Source organism: Zosterops lateralis (genome assembly GCF_965231275.1).
Source record: "Zosterops lateralis genome assembly, chromosome: Z".
Classification (NCBI taxonomy): Eukaryota; Metazoa; Chordata; class Aves; order Passeriformes; family Zosteropidae; genus Zosterops; species Zosterops lateralis.
The window spans coordinates 28,108,883-28,121,630 of record NC_139800.1 but is presented as its reverse complement, the minus strand read 5'-3'; the positions used below and the strand labels follow the sequence as shown (position 1 = coordinate 28,121,630).

The 12,748-nt window shown below is 35.8% G+C and overlaps 1 protein-coding gene across 5 annotated transcripts in view; it reads right to left on the bottom strand.

The window, feature by feature from the left end:
- Positions 1-12,748, bottom strand: part of JAK2 (Janus kinase 2) — an 87,616-nt gene that overhangs the window by 31,740 nt on the left and 43,128 nt on the right. For 4 of the 5 annotated variants that reach the window (XM_083883566.1, XM_083883568.1, XM_083883565.1 and 1 more), the window contains 6 exons: positions 7,487-7,610; positions 6,582-6,699; positions 6,045-6,190; positions 4,572-4,893; positions 2,542-2,661; positions 31-188 (listed from right to left, as the gene is read on the bottom strand). In XM_083883566.1, the coding sequence (XP_083739692.1) occupies positions 31-188; positions 2,542-2,661; positions 4,572-4,893; positions 6,045-6,190; positions 6,582-6,699; positions 7,487-7,610 (988 nt within the window). Of the gene's footprint in view, positions 1-30; positions 189-2,541; positions 2,662-4,571; positions 4,894-5,850; positions 5,891-6,044; positions 6,191-6,581; positions 6,700-7,486; positions 7,611-12,748 lie in introns of those variants that run through there. The other variant, XM_083883569.1, reaches the window with a different exon arrangement.

Sequence of the window (12,748 nt, the reverse complement as noted above, 5' to 3'; positions counted from 1 at the left end):
AAATGCAATTTATGTAAAAAAAATACTTACAAAATTGGCCCATGACAGTTGCTTTGGATATTTTCAAGGACTGATGGTGGTGCTACTTCTTTACAAAGATAATGATGGGCATCTGCTGTTAATCTGTAGTATCCATCAATTAATGATACAAAGGAGAGAGCTTCTCTTAATGACTGAAATTCAGCCTCCTGTTCAATTGCCAGAGAACAATGCAGGGCAGGGAGGGAGAGAGAATTTCAATTTTTAATAGGCAACAAAAAATTCCTGGATATGTTAATGCTATAAAAGATATGCCTATATACACACTTTAAAGACATGAATAAAAACAGTTTTTAACTGATGTTTTTACATTCTACCTTCTTGTTATCTTTCAAAACTTGATAGCAACCTTCAGTGTTCAAAATCAAATCCAACCCAAACAAAACAGTGAAGCTGTGGATGCCTTATCCCTGGAACAGGCTTTTTAATCATCTGCTCTAATGGACTGTGTCCCTGTCTATGGCAAGGGTGTTGGACCAGAAGACCTTTAAAGTCCTTTCCAACTCCAACCATTCCATGACTCTATGAAATCTTCCATAAAACACTCCCCCCTTAGTCTAAATAGCTGAAACAGCAGAGGAATGCCAATATGAAAGAGCATTTGAAGGGGAAAAAATAGTAGATACAACTCAGCATGCAGACATCTATGCACTGGCAATACAGTGCTGCTCTTCTCCCTAAAGAAAAGCCTTCACTTACCAAGGATTTATATGTTTGCCTTCAAGTAAAAAAAAGAATGTCCAAGGAAGTACCTGCCTGAGAATTTAACTACTACTCAGCAGAAACTGGCATCCTGTGCTGGGTCATAGACAGATGACCTCTAACTGCAATGAATACAGGCACACTGGATAGGAGCAGGAAGAAAAATAGTGTGGTCAAAAGAAAATAGGTGGGGAAAAGGTGTTATGCTCACTATGATTAACAGATAAAAGCAGGGCAAAATTAAATTCACATGCAACAACATATTTATTGGTGCAAATAAAACAAAAATAAAGAAGCACTTTCTGAGTCGCCCTAGATTTCATTCAGTAGTGTAACCCAATAGAACAGGCTTTAGTACGTGTTTGCCGGTGACAGCGGAGACATACCTAGTATCTGAACACAATTATTTGGCAAGTTCTTTGCTAAAGAGCAATAAAAAAAAAAGTTGGTGTTTTTAAGTAAGTGTCAAGAATTTAGAGTCTTCAAACTCCTTTTTAAGAGGACTCAGAAATAATTGCAGCCCATGATGCAACCCATGGTGAGGTAGCTGTGCCTCTGCAGCCCATGGAGATCCATGGTGCAGCAGAGATCCCCCTGCACCCCATGAAGAACCTCATGGGGCAGAAGGAGTTGTGACCTCACGGGAAGCCTACACTGAAACACACTTGTTGGCAGGATTGGTGACCCCATGGGCCCCTATGGAGCTGTGGAGCAGTCTCTTCCTGGAGAACTGCACTTTCTGGAAGGGACCAACAGTGGAGCAGCTCATGAAGAACTGCAGCCTGTGGAAACAATTTGCATCAGAGAAGTTCATGGAGGACTGTCCACCACGGGAGGGATCACTTGCTGGAGCAGGGGATAAGTTGAGGAAGACTGAGAGGTAAATACAACATATGATGAACTGACTGCACCTCCCATTCCCAATTCTCTGCACTGCTGAGGAGAAGGAGATAGAGAATAAGAAATAAAGTTGGCCCACAAAGATGGGAGAGGTGGAACACGTTTTTTAAGATTTTTTTTTTTATTCTCATTACCCTACTCTGAATTGATTTGCAACAAATTCAATTAATCTCCCTGAGTCAATTCTGTTTTGTCCATGACTGTTAATAAGAGAGTGATATCTATTCTTATCTTGATCCATAGAACTTTAACTATATTTTCTCTCCCCTGTTCAGCTGAAGAGGGGAGTGATGAAAGCAGCATCGGTGAGCACCTGGTGCCCAGCCAGGGTCAGCCCACCCCACAACTCCAAGACCGTTACACCTGCTAGAAAGCCTGACTCAAGTGCAAGGTTGTAGTTCAAGTAAAATTTTTTTTACATTTGTGTATAAAATACTTTAAGATCTTCTTCAAAGAATTGTACAGAGTAAAAGCAATAACATTAATTTTGAACTCTATTTTGATAGACCTCTATTTTGTATCATCATTCTTCAGAGCATTTTGAAGCCTTTTTCAATGTGTTGGTCTCTAGCAGACAGCTTATCAGGACACCATGGAAACAGCACACTTGAGAACTGAAACCATGGACTCAGGTTTAAGACTAATAAACAAAACAACCAATCTGTGTACCAGAAATTTTCCTCAGATATAAATACCTATGTCTATTTCATTCCAAGTACACAGCTTTGAATGCAGAAGATCTTTAGTGTTCTGATATACCCCTTATACTGCTGATATGTGTTTTGTTTCATCTCATGCTTAATTTATGTTGTCATGGATTATACAATACTATATGAACAACAATAACAGTCTGCTCATAGCATTGTCTATTTGAAAGAACAGCAACCAAAGTAAACAGACCAGATTCTTGCTGTCTTGTTTGTGAATGGTGACAATTCTTCTCTCACTGGAGCCTTCTTGGCTTGCTTGCTTAATACTGACATCAATGATATCAGGAAAATCACAGTATGTTTGTAAATCCTGCAACAAATATTATATAATTTCAGTAATAACATAAATGGCGATTAAAAAACCTCACTTATTTGCAGCATTGGAACTCCTACAACTCTGAACTCGTAAGCCAGCAACAAAGAGGATTACAAAACTTCAAACGTGCCATTACAAGCAAATAAAGGACTTTTTCTTTATGGAATCATAACTAGGAATATAAATTAAAGAACAGAGATCCAGGAACCATAAACAGAAATATACATGTATGGGTTTGGGTTTTTATAACTGTAGGTATTTCTTCACTCTGTAGTATTTAGCGGACAGTGGAACATTTTGATGTTTAAAAAAGGTTTTAAAAAGGTTTTTTTGACTGTTGGGTTTTTAAAGCTTTTTTGGTTGGTTGGTTGGGTTTTTGTGAGCTTATTATTGGCATCCTGATTAAACAGGTTTAGAAAGCCTGTTAATAATACAAAATTACTTAATTCATAGTGATACAAGCAAAATCTGTAGTTGGAATGAACAAAAAGTGTAAGAAAAGGTTGTCCTCTCAGTCCTATCTACTTCTTCATCTGGCTGTTGAAAATGTAAACTTGCAAAACAGATTTCTTCACAATCTACTCTACATATGTCATTACATAAATAAAAATTATCTTTTGGTTTGGTATCTCAATGACAATTCACCAGTAAAGTTTACTGAAACAAGTTATGATCATTGTTTACAGGCAGCCATATTAATTCATTCAGTTTTCAAAACCGACTTTAGAAATAGTTTCTTTACCAGTGAAAGTATATGTAGTGTCTGTCAATAATAGAATGATAACATTTTTTCTTATTAAAAAATAATTTGGCAATCTTTATAAAAAGTATGATTCCTTCAAATACTACTCTTATAGAAGGCCTGGTTGCCAAGCCCATACAGCTTAGTATGCATACATTTTGTACACCAAAAACTGCAAATTGCAAAATTTGACATTTATGATAGCTCCTGCCAGAGCAACTGGCACTTACAGGAAAATTAGGGAAGGCAGACGGCTGATACATAACAACTATGAATGAGGTAATTGTCAATCTACAAATATTCTAAGAACATCACACTTTAGAAAGCATGAGCATGTAATCAGATTTATTTTTTGCCAAGTATTGAAAAAATCCACTTGCATATAGCCTTTTTTACAAATAATTACAGCACACTGTAAAAATACAACCTTTTACAGTTTGGTCTTGTCTGCTATATTTTATGAATCAAAAGTTCCAAACAGATACGATTATTTTGAAAAATTCACACATTCTCCACTTTGCCTTTATTTTCACTTTTGGAAAACTCCCAATGTACACTGCTTTCAGTTTCTATCAGGTTTTGGTAAACCAAACATAATGAACGGTCATGATGGCAAATCTCACATACACAAAATAATACTGATAAATAAAAATGCAGCAGTATGTGATTATTAGCACTTATAGGAACCATTAAGCACATAATTCCTGAACAAAGACTATATGGACTCCACAGTCACACAGATGTCATTTTAAATTTGTTAACTGAGACCCTGGTAGGTGTCTAACTGCAGCAGGAAAGAGGTATAGGGGAATTTGCCTGTTGTTAGGAGTCCTTAGATCCCTGCTGTCAAAGAGAATTTGGGGAATTTCTGCATTTCATCCACACCTGGGGGCACGGTCATTACATTTCTACATTTTTTATATGTCAAGTAGAGAAGTATTACACAATGTTTTTCTAGTATTTCAATAAAATCTAATTTTAAAATCGTGTACTGTTTAAGTCAATATATTTCTGTGATCCTCAGCCATATGGAAGCTTATCATTATTGTGAAGTAAGATTTACCTACCAAATTTGCTTGAGGTAAATCATAACTTCTAAACAAGCTTACTACCCTGTTACATAACAAACTGCACAGTTATTAAAATAAATTGTTAAAATTACCTGCTCTCCAAGTGTCTCAGAGTTTTTAAGTTTTCCCCTTGAACACTGAATTCCACCATTTCCAGTTATTACAACAGTTGCAAAACTTTCCTCTCCAGAAGGACCTCCACCAGGTTCTTTTACTTCAAAAACCTCTGAATAGAAGGCAGGCTGAAGAGTTTCCAGGTTTATGAGATACTTAAGTTTCAAGTTTCTGGCAGTAGCTTTGCATTGGCCAAACTGTTGTATAAATTTGCGGAACCTGTATCTTATTCTTTTTCGTGTCAAAATGTGGTAGTCTTGGATTTTTGCTCGCACACACTTAGGTAAAAACATTTTATAGCTGTGAATACATAACAAAACAAAAAAGCTACTAATTTTATCCATGAAATCCAGTAAAGATAATTGGTTCTGTGCTAAACAAGTCAACATTGAAAACACCTTTCTCTCTAAATGTACTGTTATTTTTTCAACTGTAACATAACAAAGACCCTTTCTTAGATCTGTAGTATGTTCTTTCAAATAGAGCCCCTTATCTTCTTCCATTTTCCATTTTTCCCCCTCATTCAGTTGCAACATAAACTACATAATGCATTTTCCATAAATTTAAAGATGTCTTTTCTTCCATTAGTGAAGTTCTGAGATAAGGCAGCAGAAGTTACAAAATTGCCTTGTTTGGTGTAGAAATTGTAAAGGGGATAAAGGGGATACTGCATGGCAACTATATGGATAAAGGACAGATTTCCTGGCTGAAAACACAGGTGGTAGAATACAACATTGTGGTTGGTTGTCACTGAAGCTCCTATGTCAGGGACAGAATTAACTCAGCTGGAGTAGGAATTGATAGGATTGATAACACCCAAATGAGTTGATAAACTTAAGAAAGTTTAGCAGAGATCTGGCCAAGATGGTTAAGAGCCTGGAGCACATGACATGAGAGAAGAGGCATATGGGAGCTCGATTTGTTCAGCCTGGAGAAAAGAAGGCTCAAGTATGGTGTTCTACTAATTCTCTTCTAATAATGTGAAAGGGCAAGAGAGGATTATCAGTATCACAGAGGAGACTGATTAGGTACAGAGAAAATCTTTCACAATGACCATGGTCATGCACAGGACGAAGCTGTGCAGAGAATCTCCACATCTGGACATTATCAGAACTTGACTGGATGAGGCCCTGAGTCACTTCATCTAACTTTGAATTTGGCCCTGACAGGAACAGGGGCTTGGATCTGATGACATCCAGAAGGTGTTTCACCTAAAATTATTGCTTACATATTTTCTCACATAAGAAGCTGCCTTACCTTTCATTAACAGAGTCAAATTCATGTCTCCAAATGAAAGGCCATCATGACAGTCTACAGGACACGTAAAATTATGTAACTATTAGAATACATCAACTGCCAACAGCTGAATACCTCCTCTGAGATACTAAGGTGCAAAAATACAAGGTTTAGGTGTCAGATAGATGTGAAACAGTTACAAATTACAGAATCACCTGACTGAATTGTAAATAGCCATTGGGGTTTGGTCCTTTTCTTTGGCCACTCTCATCATATCTAGAACAGCCATTCCAAGGCATTCTTCTTGTGTTTCATGAGTAACAGGCATCTGCACCCATCCATCCAAAAAATCAGCTCGCCACTAAGAAAGAATGCAAGAAAGCAAATGAAAATTGGTGCACTGCTGCTTATCAAGAAGAGATATTTGGGGTGCAGTTGTTGGAGGGAGCTGTTGTGTTGTTGATTGTTTACATTTGGTTTGTTCAGGGGGATTTATTGGCTTGGTATTTTAAAGACTGAATGACCTGTTTTGTCCACAAAAAGATGTACTTATTCATAAGGAATACCAGCTGCTATCATGCTTAGAAGCACTGTTTTGAACTTCATCTCTCCAAATACACAATAGGACATGGAATTTAATTTCCAGCTTGAGAGGCTTCAAGCTTTCAAGAGCCTACAGACTTACCAGGAGAAGATGGAAAAGGAATAAATACTAATAACCTTTACCAATCTGCATGTAAAAACAATCATACCTGTGCGAACAAATAAGACATGACAAGATCATCAAGGACGGGGCTTTCTGCACCACGAAGAATGCCATACCGGTATGCTCTGTTGCTGCCACTGCAATACCAGTGGGGAAAGTAAAACCTGGCAGGAAATATATTTAGGCAAATGTCAATAAACAGACATTTTTGCTACCAACATTAGACATTATGGCTCTCACACACATGTAACTAGTGCTGCTGATCTGGAGAACCACTATGAAACCCCAGTTACTCAAGGAAGACTTCAGATCCAGTTCTTGGCATTTTAAAGTACTACAATATTTAAGCAGGGTGATAAAACTGTACTGATAGGAATGAGAACTTCTACTAAGTGATTCTCACTAATCAGAATAAGAGAATTTTATTAGAGTCTTCTAGTTTCTTTTGAAACAGTTCCTAAAAACACTCAAGTCAAATTATATAATGTAAATAAATTAAGCAATTTAGAAAAGGAAAAAAATTACTCTAGTTTTAGTTGACCACATTCAATTACAAGGTTAAGGAAAAATGGTTGTATTGCAGAAACATGCCTGACTATGCAGGACAATTACTCTACATTTCAGAAACTGCCACTTAAACAGGCAAGCACAGGAGATGAGATGCATCATTATTAAGAAAGTTATTGTTTTTACTTCTAGTATATTTCTATTGTTTGTTTCTTCTGGCATCTGACACGGGTAAGCACGTGGGATAGAGAAAATTAATAAAGTACATAATTCAAATCACTCCAATATTTTTGATACTTTTAGCTCCTTATACTTTAGGAAATGCCAGAAATCTGTTCATAATTTCTAAGAGAAACTACAGTTCAGCTAAATATCATGCTGGTTCTATTTTCTCACAAAGTCTTGTTTTATCATGAAAAGTGTACAACATTTTATTTAGATTACCTTATTCGGTAAATTAGGGTGAGTCTGGTTGTTTCATCTACATGGAAGATGTGATTTGGGGGATACCACATTCTATCTGTTTCACTCATGAGTGCAAACATGTTATGATACACTGGCATAATACCTACATGAAGAACAGAGAAGCAAACATCAATAGGAAACTGTTTTCACAAAATATTAAAAAATATTGTGGGTTAAAAGTACCAGATTGCCACAGTGCTCAACTACTGTCAGTAACAGGTATCAATATTGCCAACAACACTGCAATCATGATCCCGTAACCTGCAGGCTGCTTTGCTGGTGAAATTTCTCGTTCTTCCTTTACGTTGTCTGACTGAAGACTCTGTTGACCTGTTCTCCAATACCTGCTAGATTACAAGATTTTCTCTGTATGGTATTTAATAAAATGTCCTCTTAGCCTCTCAGTTTAGAAACAAATTACAACAGTAGATTTTTTCCCTGCTTTTCCAAAATCAGATTATTTGATTTGAGCATTGATTTTAAGATTTTAGACTGGTTAAAAACTGGAAGTTAAACAACACAAAGAAAGTTATAATGACTAGGACAACCACCGGTCATTTCCATTTTAGTAACTCGGTTTAGAACAAACCCAAACATATATTGTTAAAATAAAACAGAACTGAAAAATATTCTCTTCCCTCAACAACTTTAAATTATGCTAATGGTAACTAACAGGCAATCCTACTTAATCAGAAACTATAAAAATCAGTTGAGCATCAAATCTTCAGCAGCACCAGAATTTTAATTTGTCTTGGATGATCCTAGCTGAAACACAGCCTTTGACTCAGCATTGCACTGTGCTTCAGTGTTATCATTCATATGATGCCAGTGTTAGATTTGGAAAACAGGTTAAGTGCCTGCAAACCGACAGCACAAAAGAATAAACTGCAAGTATTGTCATACATATTCTGAAGACAGAAAGACACAAGTTGAAAGGCCAGAGAGTAGGATGAAAAATTCCAATGTCAAAGTCACAATTGGTCATATCTAAAGAAAACTTTACATTAAAGCAATTTACTTTGGGGCAAGAAGGCAAAAAATAACAGGTAAAGACAATAAAAATAATTTTAAATGATGTTAAGAGACAAAAGAATTCTGGGAAAAGGCAAAGTACCCACACCCTTGCTCAAAGACTTAGAATGAAGTAATTGAAATTCCCACAAGAAACCAGGATTAAAAAAAAAAAATCCTTTATTCCTTTCTCTTCTGAAGGGGCAGATCCCACACTTCTTTCATCATATCTAAACTGCATGTAAGACAATCAGAAGAAACAACCAATCAGCCCCACATATAAGACCACATAATCCTTTGGAATAAAACATATTTCAGTCTTAAACAACAACTACCTTACTAAATTTGATACAAAAAAGAGTTTGCTTCCATAGGGGTCTGGTAAGAGGGCTAAGAACTAGAGTTCTGTTCTGTACTATGTGAAGATTAAACTGCTGAAATCTGCAGGCCAATCATCTGAGATCATCTTAAAGCTCTACCAAACATACCACAGTTGCAGGTCTTAACCCATGATTTTCTATGAAAAGGAGTCAGACTTACAGGAAACTAGAGAAATGGAAAGTATTATGTAAGGCAATGAAAGAGGAACCAAAATGAAACAACCCCCCTCCACGGGAATAAAACTGAAGGGATAAGTAACTGTAATTGGCTGTAATTCTAAACGTTGCAAATTTATGGCACAATATGACATATTCGATCCTCCAAGTTTTGAGAATTTTTTTATGGAGTTAAAAAGAAACCTATCCCGTGCAACTAAACATGGTTCTAGTTTGATGTGTAAAGTGAGATGAAATATACTATACTACATGTTGGTTGTCCATAAAGCAGTAACTTAGCAGTTACTAATTTAGCAGTCTGTGGTTGCTTGGCTGTGTGGTATCTGTATCCCAAACAATTTCAGATCAATTACAGCATAATGTACGTGAGAATTGCTAGCCTTTTTCATGACTCTTGCCAGATGCTAAACACCATTCAGGGCAATGCTGAATATTTACTATATAGCTAGTGAGACCTACCTAGTCTCCCTAATGCATTTACCCCAACTACTAAACATCCCATGTATGCTTATTGAACATTTCAAAACTATGTCCTTACATTCAAATACAGCAAATACTGTATTTGACCAAACACATTACAGACACCACAATCACCATGCCAAAAAAACCACCACCTCAAAAAAAACCCCACAGGTATTTCAAGATTGTATCATTCTGAAACTTTAACCAAGACATGACTGTGGTACTCCCCCTACAAATCAGAAATATATACATTAAGCCCTCTCCCCACCACTATCTTCCTTTGCATGAAAAGTTAACCGGGCACTCTTCCATCCCTCATACTTTGGCATTTATAGTTCTGAATGGTAACTTGCACCATTCACTGGCAGTATTTAAGGACACAGTGATCATGCATATTTTTCAAGAAAAGGAGTTTCACTTTTTTATCCCTTCCCCTTAAGAAATATTCATTTGCTTTGCTGCACTTATAGAGTCTTGAAAACTGTGCACAAAAATCTGACAAAAGCAAAGAGGCCAGAAGCTTCTTTTCATGCAATTCTTACCACCACTATTAACTGCAGGGCCTTTTCAAGTGATGATAACTGCTATACTTAAACGTTTTCTCTAGAAAAAATGAAAATGAAAAATTGGTATCGGGAATAGAAGTCTTCTGCTGAAGCCTAGACATGTCAACAATAGTGAAAACTTAGGAGAAATGTATTTTTCAACACAAGTAAAATCCTAAGAGTTATTTACAACAGGTACTTAAAAGCCTCTCCTGGATTTTTGCACTGCATTAAGCTCAATTGGTGAGGAATTAGGAGAGAGACAGTGACTCAGACATAATTAGTGAGAATTTTCTCTGCTTTGCTTCTCCAGAAAGGGCTATCAAATAAATTTTCTGGACTCTTGCAATGACAAGACCTCTTTACAATTTATTTATTCATTACATAAGGCTTAAGAAAGAAGACTTGTCATACTATACAGTCAACTAACATCGTGTAAGACTACAACACAGCATAAGTTTATACTTTGAACTTCTGTTTCAAGCCTAAAAAAGGGTAGATTCTTCTTTTCCTAATTATGATTTTAGAGCTTCGCATCCAGACAAGTCTCACTATTTCATTTATCCTGAAGCAGCTAAGAAAATACAGTTTTCCTGTATCTCCTCCTCTGTTGGCATTAGGAACCCTTTCTCCCATATAGTTTATTTTATAAGGTAATGTCCCTTTTCTAAGAAAAAATAAAAAACAGGGAATGTAAATCACAGCAACCCATGATACCACTATGAAATGTAAAAGTCACGCAGAGTCTGCAATAGAAATACTGTCACATGAAACTCTCAATTAAGCATGTAAGTTATTAGACATAAAAATATGAAAGCAATTAGTTGAATGATTAAAAAAAAATTTAAAAATCTCAAATTTTCTATATAAAAATTCAAATACATATATTAGTTCTCATACAAGTGGAAGCAAACTATATAAAACTTATGTAGCCTTGCATATACCAAATGAAAATTTGCTTGCCTCTTCTGACATAAAAATAGTATCTTGCATTCATCATCCATACAAACTGAAAGCTTACCAAACCCTTAACATCACATTTAATATCACCATCCTGTCAACAAAATGCTTTTTGAATAGTCATCAAAGCTTCTATTTCTTTTCCTGGAAAAACAGAATTGCTCAGAATTCTGATTAATTCATTCCCCAGCTAGTGGGGGAGAGAGGGGGCTGGATGTTCTGGGTGGATTCTCAGGAAAGGCTATCACCTAAAGGAAGACAAACAAACATAAACCAAACAACACCACCACCTCATAAAAACAAGCAAACAAACACACACACTCTCATACACAAAAAAAAAAAAAAAAAAAAAAAAAAAAAAAAAAAAAAAAAAAAAAAAAAAACCACCTCTCAGTGAACAGCTATACTCAATGATAACTCTGAGCTGGGTGAATCCTGAGTCTGGCAATTTGGAAATTCTGCATGTTCGGAAAAATCTGCCTAGAATTCCCATTTAGCAGCACAGAATCTCTTCTGAAGCATAGAAGCAAAGAGGTACTACAAATCATCACATTATGCAATGCAGTCTCTCCCTTGAAAACATTTAATTGACTGCAAACACTATCATCATTTGTCATATTAAATGCTTTGAAACAGTGTTTTAACTTAGTTATAATTAAAAATTCTCTGCTATTTAAGTTTTCCAAGACCAGCATTTTTCAAGGGTAGTACCATGGAACTTCCAACATATTTGCAATTCAGATGGGTGAGAATTAAAATGAAGATAACACTTAACACAATGATTCTGCAGCCTCTAGAATGATTTCTCTGGTATATTTCATTTCCATCATCTGTTAGTTCCTCTAATATCACTTTCCCCCTCAGGCTGAGAGCAATAGCTTTTCTTCAATTTGGTGTGACATTTCTAATATTTTACTTGGCAATTAACTAGCTAACACGCAAGAACTGAACTATGACCATCTCATGAATTTAAATTTAATTTCAAGACACCTTATTTATTTTTGCATTTCTGTTTGGAAAATGTGATAATTACTTTTGTGTACAGTTTTCCTTATGAAAAATACAAACCCACAAAAATGTTTATATTTATTTTATTTTTTCAAAACCAGAAAACTGTTTTAAATAAAGTTTTTCTAGAAAAGGTCAAGCTTTTGCATGCATGTATCAAACTGGCAGAATAACATTTAGACAGACTAATATTTTTATAGCCAATACATACCAGATACAACAGATCTAATGTCAAGTTAGCAGTGACTGGAAAATCTTCAATTGTTTGAACAATTTGAAAAGTACATAAAAAAGTACTCTCTCTGTTGATGTTTGCCTAGATGCAGTCCTGCTTGCCACCAACAGCAGTCATACTTGGATGCAATTAGCTCTGCTATCAAAAGATCTCTCAGTTGTTCAGATCACAATATTCATTAACAATTACCAAATTTGTTATATTTCAGTCTTGCTTACTACCCAAATCACTCCTTTCTTAATGAAGTATTCTGACTCATAGCTTACTCCTGAAAGATGAGTCTTGCCAACATAAACATTAATTGACTGTATGGAGACATATGTGTTCTGCTGTAGAACCACAAAATCCTCTCAGAGAAAAAAAAAATTAAACAATAGGAAGCAATGCCTCATGATTTAAGCACTAATAATGGTTATGAAAAACAAAAAAAAACCCAAAAAGATGGTCACTTTCATGCCTGGAG